Raw genomic sequence first — 19,760 nt, 5'->3', positions numbered from 1 at the left:
GAATTCCTACATCTCTTCTTCCAGCTCCCATATCGAGATTAAAGTGAGAACAACTGCAGAAAATATGTGAAAGAATAAAGAAATATATTTAATACTTAGCATCAACTAAAAAGTAATATAAAATTACAAAACTTATATTTTGTCATGAATAGGTTTTTTTTTATAAGGACCACTTGGATTAAATAGAAGTTTCCGGTAAATAAGGGCCCCGTCGGCAATACAGCACACTGCTGCCAGGAGTCCGAACACCTGGAAACAAACACACTTGTCATTGCTGTGACCATGGTCTGGCCTTGGGTCATTCACACAGGTTTTAAGTGTGTGCCCACTGGCTTCCTCTCCTGCTAGGGTACCAAGATTGCTCCCTCTGCTTCCACCTAATACTAAAACGGGAAGAGACTTCAGAAATCATTTTATTCTCATTTCCAAGTCTGCCTACAGAAAGAGAAAAGATAATTTAAGTGAGCAGAAATAATATTGAGGTGGTGTAGGCTCTGAAATAAATACTTGTCTGGATGTCTTGACTTGCTCTGACATGTATTAGAGCCCTACTGAAGATCATACACTTAATAGATAGGATTCTAAATAGGCCTCAGAGGGAAAAAAAATTACGGTAAAGGGAATAAACTAGAACCAGGTCTTAAGGTATTCTGATGGCTATTTGAGAGCTGGCGCCTGGGCTGGAAAAGAGGGATATCATTTCTTGCATACTATTTGGTCAGTTCCATCCCATGGCCTGGAAGTTGGGCTTCTTGGCTCTAGATAACCACTCCGTTTCCCATCCTGAATCTCAAACTCAGCTTCTTAGGTTCTGACCACACTCAGTACCTCCTACCTATCCTGTGACTCTGGTACCCTGCAGGTTGCCGGTTCCTCTGCCTGGAACCATTCCCCTTTCCTCCCCTGTATTCCTGACAAATTGAGACTCCGCTGCCAAAGAGAGGTAGTTGCTTCCTTTTTTCTGTACCCCGCAGTACTCCGGCAATAGCTTATACACAGCTGTTTTCATTTCTCTTTCCTGTATTAGGCTCTAAGCAAGGTGAGGATAGGGTGGGCTCACATTCTAGTCCAGTGCTGTCCAAAAGAAATACAATGTGAGTCACCAATGTAAGCCACATAATTTAAAAGTTTCTAATAGCCACATTAAAAAGAAAAAAACAAGTGAAATTAATTTTAAGAGAATGTTTAGCCCAGTGTATCCAAAATATAATTTTGACATGTCATCAATATAATCAAGTTATTATGAAATATTCGATGTTTTTTTCGTAGTAAGTCTTTGAAATCCAGTGTATATTTTACCTGTATAGCTCATCTCAATCAGACCAGCCACATTTCCATTGCTTGGTAGCCACATGTGGCTTGTGGCTGCTGCATTGGACAGCAACAGCTCTATACTTTGTCAGCATCCACCAAAGTGCACCATTTTATTCTTTCAGTGTTTGTTTATTTTTGAGAGAGAGAGAGAGCATGAGCTGAGGAGGGGCAGAGGGGGAGACAGAGGATTTGAAGCAGGTTCTGTGCTGGGAGTGGAGAGCCTGATGCGGGGCTCAAACTCATGAACCGTGAGATTATGACCTGAGCCAAAGTCGGTCGCTTAACTGACTGAGCCACGCAGGCACCCCCTGCAAAGTGCACCTTTTAAAAGAATGAATCAGTGAATGAATAAAATAAGTGAATGAAAGTACACTTGACCTTTGAACAACATGGGTTTGAACTGCATAGGTCACTTATGTACGGATTTTTTTTGATGTAGTAGAGTACTATAAATGTAATTTCTCCTATGATTTTCTTAAAAACATTTTCTTTTCTCTAGCTCACTTTATTGTAAGATACAGTATATAATACATATGATACAGAAAATATGTGTTAACTGTTTATGTTATCGGTACTTCTGGCAACAGTAGGCTATTAGTAGTTAAGTTCTTGAGAAGTCAAAGTTTAAAAAGTTTCAACTGTGTGGGAGGTCAGCGTTGGAAAGGGTTAACTGTAAATTCTATGCCCTGTCCCTCTTTCTCCATAGTAGAGGGATAAGATTAAAGACAACTGGGGAAAATTGCTATTACAGCACTATCTCATTTCTAGAATAATTCTTATCCCTATGAAGTTGCTTAGGGCTTAGGAAGGAGATGAAAAACTATGGATTCTGACATACATGGCTGGCTGAGAATGGTTGGTTCTCCCAGTGGCCCATACCATGGAAAGACAAAGAAGTAGGATGGAGGTTTATATAAGAAGTTCCTAATTCACATCTTTAGATCAGAGTCTAGGAAAGCCAAATGATTTTGAACCTCCTATAAGAAATCTCAGAAGAGTATCAGATGGAACTAAAACCATATTATTTTACTCTTTTTTATTTTGGCTTGCCTTCCAGGATCAAGTCTGATTAAGCTGGCTTGCTTCTCTTCAAGCAATGTTCAAAATAATATAAGGCTTCTTCCAACCTTATCATGAGACATTTTGTATTACATTCCATCTGAAGAAGGATCTGGACAAAAAATAACTGAGTTCAGAGCAGTCTGTCTCACCTTAACAAGTGGTATGTATCCTGTTCTTTAAAAGGAAGCGCTGTGAAAGTCATCCGTGGCTTTTTGCTTGACATCAGGTTTCTCAGAGCTAAGTGTAACAGATTCCAGTAGCTTTTCTCAGTCTAGTCTAGCCCTACATAGAGGTGGAATATATAGGAACTTCTATTTGGTGAATTTCAGTTTTAGGGTGAAGTCATATTCTTCCACGTTAATCAGGGCATATACTCATACAAAAAATATTAAGCCACTAGGTACTATATACTGGCCTAGGAAATCCAAGGATGATTATAATGTAGAGTTCTGTTCATATATATATATTTTTTTTTTCCAAGCAAAATTTAATTCTAATCAAACCTAAAGCAAGAAATCAGGAAGACCTCCACTTACCCCTCCAAGGACTATAAATGTTGTAGTTTCTGGTATCAGTGCCAACACAGATATGATTATCATGAATATTGCTGTTACCATTGAGTTGATAATATCCTAAAACACAGAATAGAAAGGTCAGCTCTGCATGAAGATCATCAAAAAAAAAAAAAAAAAAAAAAAAAAAAAAAAAAGAATTAGCTGCCAACAGATTTTGAAACTTCCATTTTATTAAATAAATTTAGTGGGTTCTTTTTTTTAGGAAATCAAACTGCCACTATAGGATGACACCTATATTGAATTTGGTCCATAGTGATGCCTAGTGGTTCTCTTAACCCATGATATACAAATCATTTAACTGCTTAGGCTTATTTCTTTGTTCAAGAAACCCAGTACTCATCACAACAAGTGCCCTCCTTAATACCCATCATCCATTTAGACCATCCTGCACCTCCCTCCCTCCGTCAACCCTTAGTTCAGAGTCTCTCTTGTGGTTTGCCTCCCTCTCTTTTTCCCCCTCTTCCCCTATGTTCATCTGTTTTGTTTCTTAAATTCCACATATGAGTGAAATCATATGGTATTTGTCTGTCTCTGACTGACTTATTTTGTCTAGCATAAAACACTCTAGCCCCATCCACATCATTGCAAATGGTAAGACTTCATTCTTTTTGATGGCTGAGTAATATTCCATTATAGACCTATATATCTATATCTATATCTACATGTATCTATATCTAATCTATCTATACACACATACCACAACTTCTTTATCCATTCATCAGTTGATAGACATTTGGGTTCTTTCCATAATTTGGCTTTTGTTGATAATGCTGCTATAAACATCAGGGTGCATGTGCCCCTTTGAATCAGTATTTTTGTATCCTTTGTATCCTTTTGATAAAATACCTAGTAGTGCAACTTCTGGGTCACTGTTTTCCAGACTGGCTATACCAGTTTACATTCCCACCAACAGTATAAGAGGGTTCCCCTTTCTCCACATTCTTGCCAACATCCATTGTTTCCTGTCTTGTTAATTTTAGCCATTCTGACAGGTGTGAGGTGGTATCTCATTGTGGTTTTGATTTGTATTTCCCTGATGATGAGTGATGTTGACCATCTTTTCATGTATCTGTTAGCCATCTGGATATCTTCTTTGGAAACATGTCTATTCATGTCCTCTGCCCATTTCTTCACTGGATTATTTGTTTTTTGGGTGTTGAGTTTGGTAAGTTCTTTATAGATTTTGGATACTAACCCTTTATCTGATACGTCATTTGCAAATATCTTCTATTCTGTGTGCTGCCTTTTAATTTTTTTTAATCACTTCTTTCTCTGTGTAGAGGCTTTTTATCTTGATGAAGTCCCAATAGTTCATTTTTGCTCTTCTTTCCCTTGCCTCCAGAGACGTTTCTAGTAAGAAGTTGCTCTAGCCAAGGTCAAAGAGGTTGTTGCCTATGTTCTCCTGTAGGATTTTGATGGTTTCCTGTCTCACATTTAGGTCTTTCATCCATTTTGAATTTATTTTTGTGTATGGTGTAAGAAAGTGGTCCAGTTTCATTCTTCTGCATGTTGTTGTCCAGTTTTCCCAACACCATTTGTTGAAGAGACTATCTTTTTTTCAGTTGAATGTTCTTTCCTGTTTTCCACATTGATCTATGTGTCTGCTTTTGTGCCAATACCATACTGTCTTGATGACTGCAGTTTTATAGCTTGAAATCCAGCATTGTGATGGATTTTTATTTTAGTTTATTTTTATTCTTCAGTTTTATTTTTTATTTTTCAGGATTGCTTTGGCTATTTGGGGTCTTTTGTGGTTCCATACAAATTTATGATTATTTATTCTAGCTCTCTGAAAAATGCTGGTGGTATTTTGATGGGGATTGCATTAAATGTGTAGATTGCTTTGGGTAGTATAGACGTTTTAACAATGTTTGTTCTTCCAACCCATGAGCATGGAATGCTTTTCCATTTCTTTATTTCATAAGTATTCTATAATTTTCAGAGTACAGATCTTTTTCTTCTTTGTTTAGGTTTATTCCTAGGTATCTAATTGTTTTTGGTGCAGCTGCTAATAGGATCAATTCCTTGATTTATTTTTCTCCTGCTTCATTATTGGTTTATAGAAAGCAATAGATTTCTGCATGTTGATTTTATATCTTGCGACTTTGCTGAATGTATTAGTTCTAGCAATTATTTTGGTGGAGTCTTCTGGGTTTTCTACATAGAGTATTATGTCATCTGCAAATAGTGAGAGTTTGATTTCTTCCTTGCTGATTTGGATGTCTTTTATTTATTTTTGTTGTCTGATTGCTGAGGCTAAGACTTCCAGTACTATGTTAAATGGTAATGGTGAGAGTGGACATCCTTGTTTTATTCCTGACTGTAAGGGAAAGGCTTTCCATTTTTCCCCATTGAGGATATTAGTTGTGACTCTTTTGTATATGGCCTTTATGATGTTGAGATATATTCCATCAATCCCTACTTCATTGAGGGCTTTTATCATGAATGGATGCTGTATTTTGTCAGCTTTTTCTGCATCTACTGAGTGGATCATGATTTCCATCCTTTCTTTTTATTAATGTGGTGTATCATGTTGATTGATTTGCAAATATTGAACAAGGCCAAGGATAAATCCCACTTGACCATGGTGAATAATTATTTTAATGTAATGTTGGATTCAGTTTTCTAGTATCTTGTTGAGAATTTTTGTATCCATGTTCATCAGGGATATTGGCCTGTAATTCTCCTTTTTAGTGGGGTCTTTGTCTGGCTTTGGAATCAAGGCAATTCTGGCCGTATAGAATAAGTTTGGAAGTTTTCCTTCCATTTCTATTTTGTTGGAACAGTTTGAGAATAGGTATTAACTCTTATTTTTTATTTAAAAACTTTTTAAATGTTTATTTTTGAGGGAGAGAGAGAGAAGGAGAGAAAGAGAGCGAGAGAGAGAGAGGGTGGGGCGGGGAGGGGAGAGAATGAGCAGGGGAGGGGTAGAGAGAGAGGGAGACACAGAATCCAAAGCAGGCTCCAGGCTCTGAGCTGTCAGCACAGAGTCCGATGTGGGGCTTGAACCCACAAACCACAAGATCATGACCTGAACTAAAGTTGGATGCTCAACCAACTGAGCCACCCAGGCACCCTGTATTAACTCTTTAAATGCCTGGTAGAATTCCCCTGGGAAGCCATCTGGCCCTGGACTTTTTGTTTGTTGGGAGATGTTTTTTTAAAGTTTATTTGCAGGGCAGAGGGTGGGGGTTGGGGGGGAGGAGAGAGAGAAAGAGAGAGAGAGAGAGAGAGAGAATCCCAAGCACGTTCTGCACTGATAGTGCTCAAACTCAGGACTTGAACCCATGATCTGTGAGATCATGACATGAGTAGAAATCAAGATTCAGACACTTAACCAATTGAGCCACCCAAGCGCCCCATTGTTGGAAGATTTTTGATTGCTATTTCAATTTCTTTGCTGGTTATGGGTGTGTTAAAATTTTTTATTCCTTCCTGTTTCAGTTTTGGTAGTTTGCATGTTTCTAGGAATTTATCCATTTCTTCCAGATTGCCCAGTTTGTTGGCATTTAATTTTTCATAGTATTCTAATTGTATTTCTGAGGTATTCGTTGTGATCTCTCTCCTTTCATTTGTGATTTTATTTATTTAGGTTCTTTCTCTTTTATTTTTGATATAAGTCTAATTAGGGATTTATCAATTTTATTCTTTCAAAGAACCAACTCTTTTGTTGATCCATTCTACTATTGTTGTTGTTGTTGTTGTTGTTTCTATATCATTTATTTCTGGTCTAGTCTTTATTATTTTTCTTCTGCTGTTGGCTTTAGGCTTTATTTGCTCTTCCTTTACCTGCTCTTTTAAGTGTAAGGATGGATTGTGTATTTGAGACCTTTCTTGCTTCTTGAAGTAGACCTGTATTGCAATGTATTTCCCTCTTAGGACTGCCTTTGCTGCATCCCAAAGATTTTGGACTGTCATGTTTTCTTTTCATTTGCTTCAATATACTTTTTAAATTTCTTCTTTAATTTTCTGGCTAACCCATTAATTCTTTAGTAGGGTGTTCTTTAACTTCCATGTATTTGTGGTCTTTCCAAATTTTTTCTTGTGGTTGTTTAAAGTCCTCTACTATTATTGTTATCATTATCGATGAGTTTATGTTTGTTAGTGATTGATTTATATATTTGGGTGTTCCAAGCTGGGGCATAAATATTTACAATGGTTAGATCTTTAATTAATTAATTAATTTTGAGACAGTGTGAGTGGGGGAGGGGCAGAAGGGAGACTCTCAAGCAGGCTGCGCGCTATCGATGCAGAGCATGTGTGGGGCTTGAAGTCACAAAACTGTGAGATCATGACCTGAGCTGAAATCAAGAGTCAGACATTCAACCAACTAAGCCACCCAGGTACCCTGATTGTTCGATCTTGTTGATGGATATACCCCTTAATTATGATATAATGCTCTTCTTCATCTCTTGTTACAGTCTTTGGTTTAAAAATCGAGTTTGTCTGAAATAATTATGGTTACTCCAGCTTTCTTTTGGCATCCCTTAGCCAAAAGATATTAGCCAAATTAGATAGATGGTTCTCCATCTTATCACTTTCAATCTGCCTATGTCTTTAGGTCTAAAATGAGTCTACATTTAGGTCTAAATGTAGGCAGCATATAGATAGTGTTTTTTTGTTTGCTTGTTTGTTTGTTTTTTTAATCCATTCTGATAGCCTGTGTCCTTTGATTTGGAGCACTTAGTCCATTTACATTCAGGGTGATTATTAAAAGATAGAGGAATTTAGTGTCATTGTGTCACCTATAAAGTTGGTGTTTCTGGTGACGTTCTGTGTTCCTTTCTAGTCTTTGTTGCTTTTGGTCTCTCCTCCCCACCCCCAAGGAGTCCCTGTTAGTATTTCTTACAGGGCTGGTTTAGTGATCATGAACTCTTTTAGTTTTTGTCTGGGAAACTCTTTATCTTTTTATTCTGAATGTGTTGCTGTTTAAAGTATTCTTGCCTGCATGTTTTTCCCAGTCAGCACATTGACTATATCCTGCCATTCCCTTCTGGCCTGCCAAGTTTCTTTGGACAGATCTGCCTCAAACCTGATCCATCTTCCCCTGTAGGTTGACTTTTCCCCCCTTGTTGATTTCAGGATTCTTCTGACTATGATACGCCTTGGCGATGGCCAGCTTTTGAATTTAATGGCAGTTCTCTGTTTCTTGGATTTTGATGTCTGTGCCCTTCTCCAGATTAGGGAAGTTTTCAGCCGTAATTTGCCCAAATAAACCTTCAGGCCCTTTTTCTCTATATTCATTTTCTGGGACTCCTATGAATGTTATTCTATTTTAATAAGTCATTGAGTTCCCTAAGTCTACCTTCATGATCCATTATCTTTGTTTCCCTCTTCAGCTTCACTATTTTCCATAATTTTATCTTCTATATCACTCATTTTTTCCTCTGCTTTGTCCACCCTTGCTGTTATGACATCCATTCAGGTTTGCATCTTGGTGGTTATAGCATTTTTATTTTCAGCCTGAGTAGACTTTAGCTCTTTTATCTCTGAAGAAATGGATTCTCTAGAGTCTTCTATGCTTTTCCAAGCCCAGCTAGAATCCTTGTAATTGTTGTTTTAAATTCTAGTTCCAACATCTTATTTATATCTGTATGATTAAATCCTTGGCCATTTTTTCTTCCTGTTCTTTTGGTGTGAATTCCTCCATCTCCAACAGGTTGTTTTTTCCATTTGTAGATGTGCAGCTTCGTTCTCTAAAACTTCTGATTGATTTCTTAGGTGTTCAAATTGATTTCTCTAGCTGTTTGGGGGAGAAGACAAGCTTAGGGTTGCCCTACTCCTCTGCCATCCTAATCTATTTCTTTTTTATTTAAATGTAGGTGGAGGGAGAACTCATCTAGTTGGGAGTAGATGATATATTGTGTGGAAGGTTTACAATAGAATGGCACACTGGGAAGCCGAAATGCTAAGAGAAAATGTGGAATAGTTTAAACTGTAAATGAAACAACTTTATAACGTTAGTAAAATGCAATTAATAAGAAAAGCTATACACACTTGGCAGAAAGTGGTAATTTTCAGGAAAAAACTTTCACAGATTTGCATGAAATGGCTGGCTGATTATGCTATTATTTGATGATGTAGCTCATTCATTTATAATTTCTAGAAACAAAGCATTTGCCTTCTGAACAATGGCTTTAAAGGAAGCAACTTATATTTTGAATGGATGTATAGTGTGGAAAAGAAAAATGGTCTATTCTGGATGGTTTACATCTGTTTGCAGGTAACTGTAGGCAGGAAGGTATTGTTAACATAGAAATATCAGACTTTAAACCCGTGGTAACTTAGAAACATAGTTATTAAAAAGAAAATAGGAAGAGGTTCAATGGGGACAGCGCAAGATTAGATGCACAAAAGAAGAAAAAAAGTTCACATTTGCAAGAAATATTAACTGTCCTAGATTAATGCTTCTCTGTGTTGGATACTTTGCTCTGCTTCAAGGCAAGCCACACCTCTACTTCAGGTAGACAACCCTGCCTCCAGTGAGTAATTCAGGTAAGTGTATATGAATGGCCTTGGGTAAAGGTGGTATTCTAGGGAATGTAGAGAACCACAGGATAGAAAAGGATGTACCTGTCTCGAAACATCAATGATCCTTAATAGTCATTTAAAGCATTGTGTTTATAATGAAAACCAAACATCAATATACCATGGTGTAGAATGTTAATTTAATTACAAAAATGGAGATTTCACAGAAATTTTGAGCCTGCACTTGGATACCACTGCAAAGCCCTGGGCTGGTTTACTTTGTGTTTTCTGTCATTGGAACACTTAAGGTTAACAGTCAGAGAAGGCCAGCTCTACACACTGTGTCGGTTACTGCAACTTTGGGACAATGATAAACATAATAAATGTGAATGCATATGACCAAGCCCTTTCCTAAATTAGTAAAGACAGTGGTCATGAGGCAGAGGTACTTAACAAGTTACAACTGCAAGATTAATTGGAATCTTCAGCCATTTTTGTCTCCTTCACTTTTGTTACAGTAAAAGAGTTCCAGGCATCTCCTCCATCTGTGCTCTGGCTCCTATTCCCATCCACCACTCTGCAGGCACCTTATTCTATTCATTACCCTTCTTTGTCCCTGGCCAGGTTTCAACTCAGTAGCCCTGAGTTACAACTCTAGTTACAATTGTAATTATAGTTGTCTCTCTTCTCCTGCTCAATCTATTGCCTCAGCTTTACTATCACCTCTCCACTCAAGGCACACCACTCTGGTAAAGGGGCCTCTATTAACACAGTCAGTAAATATATATATTTTTCCAGGACTTATTTTTCTTTCTTTACATGTGGTAATATTCACCACTCCTTTTTGAAATGTTTTCCTCTCTTGCCTTCTGTGACACGGGCCTCCCTTGGGTTCTCTCCTGTCCTTCTCTGGCTACTCTTCCTTTTCACCCCATATGTTCGTCTTTCCCAGTTTTACCTTCAGCTTGCTCTTCCCTCTGTGCCAGTTAGACCAGTCTCAGAGATCATTTACCATCATAAGGTGGTGACTTCCAGGTTTAACTCTTCTCTCTCCTGAGCTTCAGACCTGTTTTGAACATTTCCATCTGAATACTCCATAAGCAACTAGAACCTAGTATTTGTTTAACTAAACTCATTCCATTCGTCTCCCTGGCCCTTCCTTAAACCTATTCTTCTTCCTGTACTTCTTATCTCATTATCATCTCAAGATATTTAAGTGGCAGGTATTCTTAGTTTTTCTTATTTACCTATTCGTATCCATTCTACCCCATTAACCCCTTTCTCTCCAGCTACTGTCATGACCTTAGTCCAGGCCTTCATAATTTTCATGTCAGGGTTATAGAACCAAACTTTTAAGTGGTCTCTGAGACCTACCTCTAGTTTTGTTGCTCTTTAAGCCATTATTGATACTGCCACCAGCAATCCCCTAAATTGTAAGCTGCTCATGTCATTCTCCTACTTAAAAAACTCTAAAAGCTTCCAATGGCCTTTGGGTTAAAACACAGGGCATATAAAGCCTTGTATGCTCTGACCTCCTCCTGCCTCTCAAGCTTCCACTCTTGTCCTCTCTTCTCCACAACTCAATATCCCAGCCATTCAGAACTACGCACAGCTGCTCGAGGTCATGCTCTTTCCCCCCACTAGACCCTCATATGCTGCTTCTTCTACCAGGCAAGCCTATGATGATTTGGTCCCCTTCCCTGGTTTGGTGCCTCCACACTATCCTGGGTATACATCTATTGCAGCATCTGTTACACTGAATGGCTCATCTATCTTGCTTCTTGACTACATTGAAAATCTCACAGGTGTAAGATTTGTGTTTTATCAAAGAACCTGTTACAGAAGCTGGGATTAGCAGACACTTAACACTTGTTGAACAAATGATTCCAAGAGCAGAGAGGAATCTTTTCATAATGGAATAATAATCCCATAGTTGACCATGCAGCACCATTTCTTTTTTTTAAGTAGGTTTCATGCCCAGCGCAGAGCCCAACACAGGGACTGAACACATGAACCTGAGATCAAAACCCGAGATGCAATCAAGAGTCAGACACAACTGACTGAGCCACCCAGGTGCCCCAGTATAGCACCATTTCTAAGAGATTACAATATCAGCAAAGTTTGATCCTCAGAGATTTGGAGACTAAATTTCAGTGTGGTACACATAGGACACTCTCCCTCCCAGTGTATTCTGTTCAGCTTAGAGCTCCAAGTGTATTACTGGGACATGTAATAAGCTCCAGAGAATTATAGTTTGGAGAAAAATAAATAGTTTTATTAACCTTGGAAATCAGAATGTGAAGAGCAACTATACCATTTTTTGAGTAAAGAGGATATGGGCCATGCTGTTCATGTCCTTACAGAAATCTCTGGAATAATTTAGCTTAGCCCTTTCTGCTACTAAATGACATTATGTACTCTGAGGGTCAACTGATGAAGGCACTGTGATCTCTCTTCCTAGACTTCCCTCCAGTCAGGTCCAGCTCTAAAGTGTGATCAAGTACTTTGGAGAGATGCTATGAAGATCTTCTCTGTTTCCCAGCTTTCCCCTTTTGGGGTCTGTTCAGCTTGTGATTAGCTTGAAACATTCATCACTGGCCTTCAAAAGTGGTTCTAGAAGGTACCACCTGAAGGCATGCTTATGGTTTGAGAATAGCTCTAAAGTCCCTCTCCTTAACTAGGGGTTATCAGCTTGGCTATCAGCATTTTGGAACCTAGGAGGATGAGACAAGTGCAGCAGAGGAAGACTTCAGTGCAGCTACCAGTCTAAAGGTGGGAAGGGCAGCAGGAGGTCTCAGAAGGGAGACCTACAGAGACAGGATATTGAGGGTAAGACTTGAAAGAGGAGAGAGAGGTAAAGATACTCTGTTTTTCCTAGAACTGGATAACAATCCAGGGACACATTCACCTTAACTAGTATCTTCAACTTGCCTATTTTGACAGTTTCTAGAACCATTTAGGGACTACACTGGGCAGTTATTCTTAATGCTATAAGTATGGCAGGTGAAGTTCATATGCTACTAAATAAGGTTGTACAGTATAAGTTCATTATTTAGCATTAGTGTTTCCAGAATTAAGTAAGATAACATTGTGCTTTATTCAGTGTCCCAAATTATCTCAGTTTTCCATTTGGTGGTCAGAGATGTGCAAGACGTGGATACTTGGGTATCTGCCTCCATCTCTCCCCCCAATTTTGAGGCCATATCAACATGTATTTAAAAGGGAGGTAGAGATTAAGAATGTGCTATAATTTTATTAACTAGGATCTTAAGTTTAAATTTCTTTAGAAGATCTACAGTTCAGTGAATTCTCCTGACAGAAGGGTCAGTCACATCTAATAGATGGAGCTCAGATTTATGCTCTGTGGTTGCACCAGGGACAATACAGAACACATTAGCAGTGGATAGAATTCCTCCTTCTAAGCCTATCAGACATTACCTAAAGGCTTAAGAAAACCAAAGCATAGTTTATTAAGATGTCTCACTATGACAGGAAAAAAGTCTAATAAAACTGAACACTTACAAGCAAAGGCCAAAACAAACAGTCTATTAATCGATCCAGTCTCAGCATATATAAAATTATGAAAAAGAAAATAACAGCGACTTCAAATCCAGTGATGACAATGTATGGTTCAGGGGCTTGTGCAATGATAAAAAAAGCCATAGATGTCACAGTTAGTGCCTATAAGGATAAAAACAAACAGACAAACATGATTTATTCAATGATTATTGAATGCCAAGTTTAAATTGTAAAAATGATCATTTCTAAAGTAACTAAATAAATGGGTTTATGCCATATATACACACATCTAAAAGAGGAATGACCAAAATGTATGGATGCTGACTTCTCCTTCTGTTTTAGAGAACTAGGTGTCCCTCTCTGTTATTCCACTTGCAGAACTAATGCCATCACTTCCCACATTTGTTCCCTTGATCTTTCTTTACTACCTATCTTCTTTTGAAGACCTTCAATATCTTCTCATTGGTTCCTTTCTTCATCATACTATAAACATATCCAAGTTGTCCTCTCTTTTTTTTTTTTTTTCAACGTTTATTTATTTTTGGGACAGAGAGAGACAGAGCATGAACGGGGGAGGGGAAGAGAGAGAGGGAGACACAGAATCGGAAACAGGCTCCAGGCTCTGAGCCATCAGCCCAGAGCCCGACGCGGGGCTCGAACTCACGGACCGTGAGATCGTGACCTGGCTGAAGTCGGACGCTTAACCGACTGCGCCCCCCAGGCGCCCCCCAAGTTGTCCTCTCTTAAAACACACACACACACACACACACACACACACACACACACACCCCTTCCATTCATCCTGCTCCCCAAAGAAAGTCCTGTTTTTTACTTCTCGCTGTAATGCTTTTCAAAAAAGTCTGTATACTGACTCCTAGAATTCCTTATCATCTGCTCATCACTCCTTAACTCTTAGCAGTCTGGAATCTACTATCAAATTTAAACTTAGAATGTTACCATGAAAAATACTGGGGAGAAAATTTTAAAATAAATTGTTAAGAAAAACAATTCTCCAAAGAACCCTATGGGGGGGATTAAAAAAATGCAACAATTCTGATGCTTCACTTTTTTTTTTTTTACATACTTTCTCTTACCTAGATAGAATGCAATCAGAATGGATGAAAATTTTAAGTGAAAAAAACCTTGATAATTAATCTAATCCAATCACCTCATTTCCAAGTGAAGATACAGAACAAAGAAATGTTAAAGTGAACTAAAAGAAAAATAAGCTGATAAGTTCCAGGGAGTCTGTCAACATCATGTTCTTAGGAGCTGTCATGTTACAGCTCTATCCAAAGTCTCTATGTTCTTGGAAAATGGTTTTGTCAAGAGTTTTCCCTGGCTAGACTTTTATGATTAGTCTGTCAGCCAGTACCATCTACATAGTCTTTTTGACCTTAAATCTATTCAGGCTACTTATTTATGATTCTTTCAATTACCGTATTCGTATACAAACAGCCTACCTTTAAGCTTCTAAATTGGTCAGTTTGAGTATGTAGCAAATGTAACCAGTAACTAAATAAATCATTCTTTGTAATTAACATAATTACTCTTAGCAACATGTCACCTCAAACCACTTCATTTACTCTACTGAACCGCCCCCTTGAGCTCATGGGTTATAATACGTACAGTCACTTTTTCAGCCCTCATCCCCTTTAAACTTTCCACACCATGGAATTTGACATTGGTGTTTAATCCATTTTCTTACAAGTTCCCATGATTTCAGTTACACTGAGTTCTCCCCCGTTCCATTATTTACAGCTCTTCTATCTTTACTAACTCCTGGCCTTTGTCTCCTGTTCTCTTTTAAATATCCCACTAATATCTCAAACATTTCTTTTACCACTCTATGGAAATTGCTTTTCCTCAGATCATCAGTGATTTCAGAAATACTAAATTTAATGAACATTTTTTACTCCTTATGCTACTGGACCCTCATGACTTGTCATTGGCTGTCTTTTCCTGTTTTTCTACTCCTTGGGCTGGCATGTCACCTCTCCTAGTTCTTATATCTCTGCAACTATTCTCCCTTGGTGGGCTTCTCTGCCTTTACTCATTCTTTTAAAATGCTGGCATTCCTTTAGATTCTGTCTATGACCCACTCAGTGAATGTGGGTCTTTCTCCCAGGTCTGTCCTCAACATCTTACACGTAACTAGCCATCTGCAATCTCTGAGTACCTGCAGGAATCTCAAATTCACCATCACCAAAATTGAACTCATCTTGCCTTTCCCTCCTGTATGCACTATCTTAATTGGTGATACCACCATCTATCTTTTTTTTTTTAAGTTTAATTTATTTATTTTGAGAGAGAGAGAGCAAGAGAGCCAGTGAGGGAGGAGCAGAGAGAGAGGAAGAGAGAGAATCCCAAGCAGGCTCTGCAGTGTGAGCACAGAGCCTGATGCAGGGCTCGATCCCATGAACTGTGAGGTCATGACCTGAGTCAAAATCAAGAGTCCGATGCCCAACCGAGCCCCCCAGGCGCCCCAGATACCACCATCTATCTTATCACCCACCCTAAAATCCTAATATCAGTGTTCCTAATTACTCCTCACAACTGATCAATCATCAGGTCCTGCTGATTTGATGCCTAATGTCTTGGGAACTTACTCCCTCCTCTTCATCCCTAAACTAATGCCCTTCAATATCTTCCCTGAACTATGATGACAAAGGTAGGTATTACAGTAAAATTTCTAAAATGCAAGTGCATTTCTCAAGGGCTCCCTGTGGTCTTGAGAATAGAGCCTACCTCTCACCATGGTATTCAGTCTTAAAGGATTCAGCTCCTGTCCACCTCTCTAGCAGAGTTTCTTCACAATGTATCCACATAAATTGTTTAATCCAGTGTTTAATTCTGGAATTAAACTTCTGATCCTCTGCCTACATTTGCTTCACCTACAAGCTTTCGGTGGATGGCAACTCCACCCTTCCAGTTGCTTAGGCCAAAAACTTGGGAGTTATCTTGACTCCTCTTTTTCTTACACCTCATCTGGTTCATCAGCAAATTGTGTTGGGGCTACTTTCAAAATGTATTCCAAATATGATCATTCTTGAGCTACTATCTCATTGCCCAGATTACTGCAATAGCTCTAACTGGTCTCCTTGGTTCTACGCTTGCCCTTGCAGCAATTCCCACCCCACCCCACCTCCTGTTCCCCCTGACCAATCTATTGTCAACATAGCAGCTGGCCTATTTTTTTTTTTTAATGTCCGCTCATGTACAACCTTACTCAAAACCTTCCTCATCTCTCACTGTGTCCCCCTACTGTGTCACTCTACTCCATCCACATTGGTTTCCTTGCTTTTTCTTGAACCTTCAGGTACATTCCTGTCACAGAGCCATGGATGTTCCTTTGCCTTAAACTCTTTTCCTCCAGATATTCTCATAGCTAACACCCTAGCCTCACTCAACTGCTCAGTTGTCATCTCAACAAGGCCTAACCTGATCACTCTATTACTGCAACCTGCAACCTCCCTCCCCTTACACTCCTTTCCCTGGCTTTACTTGTCTCTTGTTCCACAGCGCGTACCACTTTTTAGAATACTGCATTATTTATTTATTTATTTATTTATTTATTTATTTATTTATTGTGTTTACCGTCTGTCTCCCCACCCTCCCACCCCAATATGTAAACTCTGTTAAGGGCTAGGGATCTTTGCTTTGTTCACTGACATCTCAGAGCCTGGAACACGGTAGGCTTTCAATTAATATTTGTTGAATGAAAAAAAATAAAACAATGCTCAACTTGTTAAAATTTGCTGCACATGGGGCACCTGGGTGGCTCAGTCGGTTGAGTGTCTGACTTTGGCTCAGGTCATGATCTTGCGGTTTGTGAGTTTGAGCCTCACATCGGGTGGCTGCTGTCAGCGCGGAGCCTGCTTCAGATCCTCTTTCCCCCACTCTCTCTGCACTTCCCCCACATGTCCTCTCTCTCTTAAAAGTAAAAACATTACACAAGTCAAAAAAAATTTGCTGCATAAATCATGCTGGGTTTTTTTTGCCTCCATGTATTTGCTCAGGTGGCTGTCCTTCAGACCCCACCCTTTGTTCCTCTAGGAAGTTTCATGATACCTCTCTTTATCTTGTCCTTGGTTATATGTCTCACTCTCTGGCCTATCCCCATCTTCTCACATATTATGTATGGCTCTGCTCATAGGTCTGTCTCTTTGACTACACTGAAGAAATTCTGTGAGTCAGAGACTTTTGTTTTGGTTGTCTTTGTTGTTCCAGGGCCCAAGTCAGATCTTTAGAATATAACTAAATACTCCAGATGTTTGTTGCAGGAACTGATATGTCTGAAACTAAACCTTTCTCACAAGATCTTGTTTCTCCTCCAGTGTTCCAGAGCTTCCAGTAGTGGGCATAAAACTCCAGACCCTGAGGCCACTTCTTCCCTGATTATTTACTCCTAACCCAAAGTAATCTCTCTGTTCTTCGAATTCTAAAGTAATTTTCTAAACCTCTCTTAACGCGTTCTGACTTGTATTAAGTTATAGTTGTTTCTCAGAATCACAGACTTTTGGTGTGGGAGGGACCTTGTGTGCAATTTGTTCTACCCACTCACCTGAAGTGTGAATCTCCTTTACAGCATCCTCGCTCATCTACGCCTGTTAGCTTTGGCTGTTCGGGAATGTACTCCCTTCCCAAGCGGTGTGGCCACTTAATTCGGGCAACTTTCCCGATAGACAATTCTCCCTCGTATTAAGTGGAACTGTTTCCCTGTAACTTCTATTTCCATCCCCTCCTTTAAAGAGAGAGGTCACCGCTTTAAAATGTAAACATTATTTTTTCCTTCTCCTTTTCTTTTCTTGAGTTCCTTCAACATATTCTCCTGTGACAGTCTCTACTGCTCTAACCAGCCAGGGCACCTTCCTCCAAATCATGGCTCATTCTCTCCAGACCTCTGTTCAGAACTGAGTGCAGGGCGCTCGCCATGCCTGACGCCACGAAGCGGGCAGCCCCACTGTCCTCTGCGGGCTATAAGCACAGCTGCCTGGCCTGGTAACCTGGGTGGCTGGTGTGCAGGGCCAAGTGGAGGCCACTCCTGCAGACCTGCGCACTTTGCTTTGTGACTGTGTCCGTGAACCCCTCCCTGAAGGGCAGACAGTGCCTTCTCTCCTTCTGCCCCCGGGTGCACAGTCAACTGCCTTGCCTCTCGGCAGGCCTAGGGTGAACGACAAGGCAGGGGGGTCGCCTGGGTGGCTCAGTCGGTTGAGCCTCCCACTTCGGCTCTGAGGGCTTGAGCCCCACCTCAAGCTCTGTGCTGTTCAGAGCCTGGAGCCTGCTTCAGATTCTGTGTCTCCTTCTCTCTCTGCCCCTGTCCCACTCGCGCTGTGTCTCTGTCTCTCAAAAATAAATAAACTTAAAAAAAAAAAAACTTAAAAAAAAAGAGAAGGCAGGGGATTCCGCTTTGTACTTGAGAGCCATCTCCCGCTGCCCTTGAGCACGCTTCAACACCGCCCCCACCCGGTGGCCTGGCCTCACCAGCCGCAGCATCTTCACTTGGCCTTTCACGCTGAAGCAGAAGGGGCGATGCTTCTGCTTCAGCGTCTGCATCGCGCTCGCAGCCGACCCAGCAACAACGCTTCTTTCCTTCAGACCTTCTCCTCAGCGCACGGCTCCGCCAGTCCTCGCGCGGCGACCGCAACTGTCACAGCCACCGCCCGCGGCCCTTCTAGGATTCCCGCCCTCGCGCGCGCGCACGTCAGCGCGGTCTGCACTCGTGCGCATGCGCCCCACGGTAGCGGCTTGCTCGCCTCTCTCGCCTTGTCTCTCTCTCCCTCCCTCTCCCTCCCTCTCTCTCCCTCCCCGAACTGGTGGGGTTTGCCTGCTACATTTCCACTGGCCTATGGGGAACCACGCTGGCTGGTCCCTCTTAATGCCGCCCCATGCCTCACTACCAGGCACCAATGACAACTGCTCTCCAGCAGTCCATATGGGTTTTCCTGTCTGGGAGTGCTTCCGGAGGTGGGTGCGGGATGGGGGTGGGGGGTGGGGTGGAGTTCAGGAATGCCTGCTGGGCAACCCCAGACTTTGGGAATCTAAAATAACACCCCTCAGAGAGGATTTCCCTTGGTCACTCCGTCTAGAGTAGCCACCATCACTTTCTCTTCATAGCACTTATCACTAGGTGATATATTTAAGAATATAAATTGCACAAAACCAGGGGCTTGCCTGTGTCTATTTCTCTCCTTGCAAGGTCCCCAGGGTCTGACACATAATAGATGTAGAATATGTGTAATCTAAACTAATGGCCTGGGCCTCATACCCTGTCCTTGTCCCCAGGGGATCACAGTCTGATCTAACAGCTTCATCCCAAGTCCCAAAAATGTTGCACTTAATCCTGAAGTTTGTGGAGGGCACGTTTGCCCTGTGCTAGGTCTGTGGCAGATATCACAGAAAGCACTAGATGAGGTTGTGGCTTTCGGGTAGCTGATTTAGAGACTGAGTGAAACCTCTCGTAAATGACGTCCTCTTCCCTGTCCTAGAGGTGACTGCTAGCACCTTGCACTTCTGGGAGAGGTGGGAAATCCCTCCACTTAAGCACTGGAATGGGCATGCACACACAGTTCTTACTGCAGCAGCTTGGGTTTCAGGGCCTGGGCCTGCTGAATTATATATACCCATCTACCTCACACCTGGGCTGAATTTTTGCTACCTGACTATGGATGGGATTTACAGGCTTCCTTCCCACCCCCAGTTGTCTGCACAGTTGGCATATTGGTTGTGCCTTTCTTTGTTAAAAGATAAACTGAGGTATATTAAAATTTTAAGGGTTTGAGCAAAAATCGATATGATTCAGGTGGCATCCAGTCTAGCAAA

General features: G+C 40.6%; 1 protein-coding gene across 1 annotated transcript; it reads right to left on the bottom strand.

The window, feature by feature from the left end:
* Positions 1-118: 118 nt before the first annotated feature.
* LOC122494340 (chemokine-like factor) lies at positions 119-18,691 on the bottom strand. The gene is made up of 4 exons (XM_043599404.1): positions 18,423-18,691; positions 12,942-13,100; positions 2,913-3,008; positions 119-249 (listed from the first exon to the last, which is right to left on the bottom strand). Exons 1-4 carry the CDS (start codon positions 18,492-18,494, stop codon positions 133-135), a joined length of 444 nt encoding a protein of 147 aa, XP_043455339.1. The 5' UTR covers positions 18,495-18,691; the 3' UTR covers positions 119-132.
* Positions 18,692-19,760: the final 1,069 nt, after the last annotated feature.

Source organism: Prionailurus bengalensis, chromosome E2 (genome assembly GCF_016509475.1).
Source record: "Prionailurus bengalensis isolate Pbe53 chromosome E2, Fcat_Pben_1.1_paternal_pri, whole genome shotgun sequence".
Classification (NCBI taxonomy): domain Eukaryota; kingdom Metazoa; phylum Chordata; class Mammalia; order Carnivora; family Felidae; genus Prionailurus; species Prionailurus bengalensis.
Note: the sequence above shows the minus strand (reverse complement) of the source record. Positions and strands in the feature narration are given on the sequence as shown.